General features: G+C 55.7%; 1 protein-coding gene across 1 annotated transcript in view; it reads right to left on the bottom strand.

Annotated features, from left to right (window-relative positions):
- The window catches only part of PYROXD2 (pyridine nucleotide-disulphide oxidoreductase domain 2), a 35,579-nt gene that overhangs the window by 10,088 nt on the left and 20,729 nt on the right, over positions 1–4,762 (bottom strand). The window contains exons 7-9 of the mRNA XM_006157359.2: positions 3,088–3,149; positions 2,904–3,001; positions 784–925 (exon numbers count right to left, since the gene is read on the bottom strand). Coding sequence (XP_006157421.1) covers positions 784–925; positions 2,904–3,001; positions 3,088–3,149 — 302 coding nt within the window. The remainder of the gene's footprint in view (positions 1–783; positions 926–2,903; positions 3,002–3,087; positions 3,150–4,762) is intronic.

Here is a 4,762-nt window from a genome sequence, read left to right on the forward strand (position 1 = left end):
CTGGGGGGGGATTTCTCGCTTTCTGTCTCTCTGTCTCTCTCTGTCTTTCTGGCGAGTGCACGCACCCTATAGAGAAATCAATCCCCATGGGGGACAGCTATGCCACAATCCCTTCTCCTCCACTCTCCTGGGATTTGGGGCATGCATGCTCACACGTCAGGTCCTGAACTGCAGTCAGCCATGTGGGAGTCCAGCACCTTAACCACTCTGCCTGGGCTCCATCCCACATGTCCAGTAACCCACAGACATCCTCAGCTGGATGCTTTGGGCAGACATCTTAAATCCCTCACTTTTCCCCCCAGCCTCAAGACTGTTTCTCCTTCATGCTTCATTTTCAAGCTGCCAGGTCAAGGACTTGAACCGTGGTCAGCCATGTGGGAGTCCAGCATCTTAACCACCATGCCACCTCCTGGCCCCAGAGGAGGGAGTTTCTTTTTTTTTTTTCGGAGAGATTTTTCACTATAGGGCACATGCACTCGCCAGACAGACAGAGAGAGACATAGAGACAGAAAGCGAGAAATCACCCCCCAGGGGGGATGGTCACGCCGCAATCCCTTCTCCTCCATTCTCCTCTCAGGATCTTGGGCACGCATACACACGCGCCCAGTGTGAGTTCTAAGCCACCGGGTCCGGGACGCGAACCGCGGTCGACTACATGGGAGTCCAGTGACATAGTCATCACGCTAACTGCTGGTTCCCCAGAGGAGGGAGTTTCTAAATGCAAGGCTTTGTGCAACCCTCGGACCCTCGCCAATAACCGGGTGGGAGTAAAGGGATGCTCACCTTTTCGGTGAAGATAGTTGCTCCGTGCGCGGTGGCTGAGCTGGCGATGGCATCTGAGAGGGCCCCCATACCACCCTGGACGTAGCCCCAGGCCCCCTGAATCTCCTCCAGGCCCCCCATGACGTGATGGAGCAGCACATACCTGAGGACAGACCGTCAGAATCAGGGGCTGGAGGCAGTGTTCATCTCCTGGGTTTAGGTGCACCTACCCCTGCCCTCACACGCCCTCAGCCCCTCCCGCCCCCACCCAGGCCTCCTCCATCAGCCCTTTGGTGAGCTCAGGCTCTCGTGGGAGCCCTCTGTTCTACTCTCTGTCCTCGTGCAAATGCACCTACGTGTAACGCTATCACCAACCACACGGCCACCCCGTGCAAACCTGCAGCTCCGCGCTCTCCTGAGCTCCGTCCCGCACCCTAGTGACACACAACATCAGCATCCTCCAGGGAGGCCTTGGGCAGACATCTGAAACCCATCACCTTTCCCCTGTCCTCAGCCCATTCTCCTCTCTTCTCCATCCCAAGTGAATAGGCCATCAGTTTCCAGTAGAAACTCAGGTGTCGGGACCAGCAGTTAGTGTAATGGCCATGTCGTTGGACTCCCGTGTAGTCGACGGTGGTTTGAGTCCCAGACCCTGTTGCTGAAACTCACGCCAGGCGCGTGTGCTTGCGTGCCCAAGATCCCGAGAAGAAAATGGAGGAGAAGGGATTGTGGTGTGGCCATCCCCCCGGGGGGTGATTTCTCGCTTTCTATCTCTCTGTCTCTCTCTGTCTTTCTGGTGAGTGCACACGCCCTATAGCAAAAACGTCTCAGAAGAAAGAAAGAAAGAAACTCAGGTGTCCCCCGCCAGTCCCTCACCCTCCACATCCAGTCAGGCGCTGTCAACTCTGCTTTCTAGAAACTTTCAGATGAACCCTTCCCTGTGGCCGCTCTCTCCTTCCTTCAGCGCTGCAGTGCCCCTGACTCCCACACGTTCTCCCCACACAGATCCTGGAGCCCTCTCTAAACTCCCAGCTATCCTCCTGCTGCTCTTCTTCCGAGGCCTCGCCAGCGTATTGCTGCGGCCGCTCTGCCCACGTATTCTCAGCACCCGGCACAGGCCGGTTGCTGCAGTATTTGTTGGAGGAATTAGCGAAGAAACAAATTACTTGAAGCCGCATTTCACAACATGAGCAGTAACTATGCCTCCCGGAGACCCGAAGAGAGGAGGACAGGAGGCCCAGTTGGAAGATCCGGGTTGGCTGGCTGATCACAGCACTCGGCCAAGGTGAGGCGACTGCTGCCAACCACCCTTTTCTAGGGCCCGGGGGTGGGAGCTGGTGTAACGTGTGTTGAAAAGACACTGCCAAGGGGTGCTCTCCTCCCTCAAGAGAAAAGCCATTTTGACAGCTTCTAGCTGCATCTTCTGGTGCCCTGGAAACGGTCCAGGACTTGGCAGCATCCCCCATCCCAGCACACACCCTCCACACACACACACACGCCCCTCCATTCCTGCTCCGACGAGAGGTTCACTCCGTCTGCAAAGTGAGTCAGATGACCTTCGCCACATCTGTGTCTGACTGCCACCTCTCGGGCTGGGCGGTAAGCACACACCCACGTACAACGGGAAAGGCAGTTTCGCGTGTGTGCAAAGGGGTCTGAGCGTGTCCTGGAACCCAGGACAGGAGTGATGGGAGGGGAGGGACATCGGGGTTTTGGAGTAGGAGGGTGAGGGTGTGCCAAGGAGGAGAGGAGAGGAGAAAGCAAGGGAGGGAAGGGGAGAGGGAGGAGAGGAAGGGTCTTGATGTGGAGATGAGTGGGGGCCGGGGAGAGGCTTTTCCTAGTGAAGCAGTAGAGAATCGTAAAGTAGGAGGATTTGGGGGTGCTCAGCCAACTTGCGGCAGAAATCAGCTCTGTCACCTACCAGCTGCGTGACTCTGAGCAAGACCCTTCCCCGCTGAACCACAGTTCTCCAGCGTTGCTCTGAGGGGCAAACGAACCCCTGTGACCTGCTCGTGCCCGGCTCACCGGATGAGCTCAGTGAGAGACAGTCATTACTGCTGCAGCTGCCCTTGCAGCTCAATCCCCACTGGGGCGTTTACTCGCCCTGCCCTGCTGGCCACCCCGCCCCACCCCGCGCTCACCCGCTCCCTGGAGAATGGGGACTTGTCATGGCTCCAATCACGGCATCCGTCGCTAGAGTGGCTTTTAGAGGCTCAGACTCGAACCACTGATCCAGCACCTGGACGGCAAGAGAGCAGCGAGAAGGGTTTGGGGCTTCGGTGGGAGAAGGCGTCCCCCGGACTGCCTGGCTGGGGAGCTGCCCACCTTGCTGATCGGAGCTGTGAGGACCTGGTAATACTGGGGCAGCTGGGCTCCCAGGATCCGGCCTGGAAGAGAAGAGCCAGAAGGAATCTGAGAAGGCAAGAAACACTCCACCTGGTCCTGGGGAAAAAAGAGGGTGGGCCAGCAGGTGGCGTAGTGGTTACGGCACTGGACTCCCACATGGCTGACCATCGTTCAAGTCCCACCATGGTGGCTTGAAGATAACAACGGGTGCATGTGCATGCGTGCCCAAAATCCCAAGAAGAGAATGGAGGAGGAGGGACTGTGGCGTGGCCACCCCCCTGGGAGGTCATTTCTCACTTCCCCTCTCATTGTCTCTCTTCAGGGAATACACACGCCCTACCGGCAAAAACCTTAAAAAAAAGAATGGGTGGAGGCCGAGGCGTTCTGTGGGGGGCAGTAGAGCATTGAACTCCAACTGTGAATTCAGTTTAGGTCCTGGGGTCCTGGTCACACCACTTCTTAGCTGTATGCCCTGGGCATACTTTATTTTATTTTATTTTATTTATTATTATTATTATTTTTTTTTACATTTTGACCAGAGAGAGAGAAGAAAAGTGAGAAAGCAAGCCACCAGGTCTGGGACTCAAACTGCAATTGGCCATATGGGAGTCCAGCGCCTCAACCACCAGGCCACCTGCCTGGGCCACTTCTAACATCTCTGAACCTGGTCCCGTACCTGTCAAATAGGAGTCATGTTTCATACCCCAAGGGCTCCCGTGAGGATTAGATGAGAACTTGAAGGTGTCTGGAAGTTCACAGGCGCGTAACAGTTTAGCTGTTGGCCTTCCGTGTGGACAGGTTACCTTGTGCCCTATTCCCTTCCTTTGAGCCCTGCGAGGCCCCATACACTGGGAAGTAGTCAGCTCGGCTAACCCACTTCTCGGACCTTGGTTCAGACCATTTCAGGGAGTAACGGGCCATGCAGGCCTGGAGGGCAGCGACCACAGCTCCAGCCACGGAAGCCCTGCATCTAGCTTACTGACTGGTCACGGCAGTGGCTCGGTGAAGGTTTATTCCATCAGTGCTCGTTGCACTAAGCTCCTCGGACTTGTTATCGGAGAGAGAAGGTCCTCTTTTGATGTTTGTGGTAAATTCCACTGACTCCAACTTTTTGCCCCTCCCCGTTACACTCTTTGCCGTGTAGCTCTGTGGAGACCCCCAGCCCCAACCCACACCAGAGCGCGGTTGACACACTCATCCATCCGAGTGGCCTGCATGCCCGATGGAATGTTTGCAGATGTGAATAAACAGGCCTGTCCAGCAAGGTGTGCCCTCGGTGCCACTCCCACTGGGGCAGGAAGCCCATGCCAGACCAGCATGCTGCTTCCCACCTAGACCAGAGCAGCCTCGCTGATGCCCTCCCCACACACACGCCGAGACCAGGCCAGATCAGCCGAGCCAGCTGGGACCAGATGCACCACACTGACGTGGAAAATAAATCGTTACTTTTGTGGGCTACTGGAGTTTCACGGAGTTTTGGGGTTTTTAAATATTTCTGTATATGACTATAAATGATGAAATCAGTATTTTCTAGGACATAGAAACTAAACTGGTCTGTTCCCCTCCAGAAGCAGTAAAAAACATTAACACGCTTGGTGAGTCTCCCATTCTCATTCCAAGGCAGGCATCACTAACTGATCACAGAACTCTGCTG

The sequence above is a fragment of the Tupaia chinensis genome, unplaced genomic scaffold, assembly GCF_000334495.1.
Source record: "Tupaia chinensis unplaced genomic scaffold, TupChi_1.0 Scaffold000539_1, whole genome shotgun sequence".
Lineage (NCBI taxonomy): Eukaryota > Metazoa > Chordata > Mammalia > Scandentia > Tupaiidae > Tupaia > Tupaia belangeri.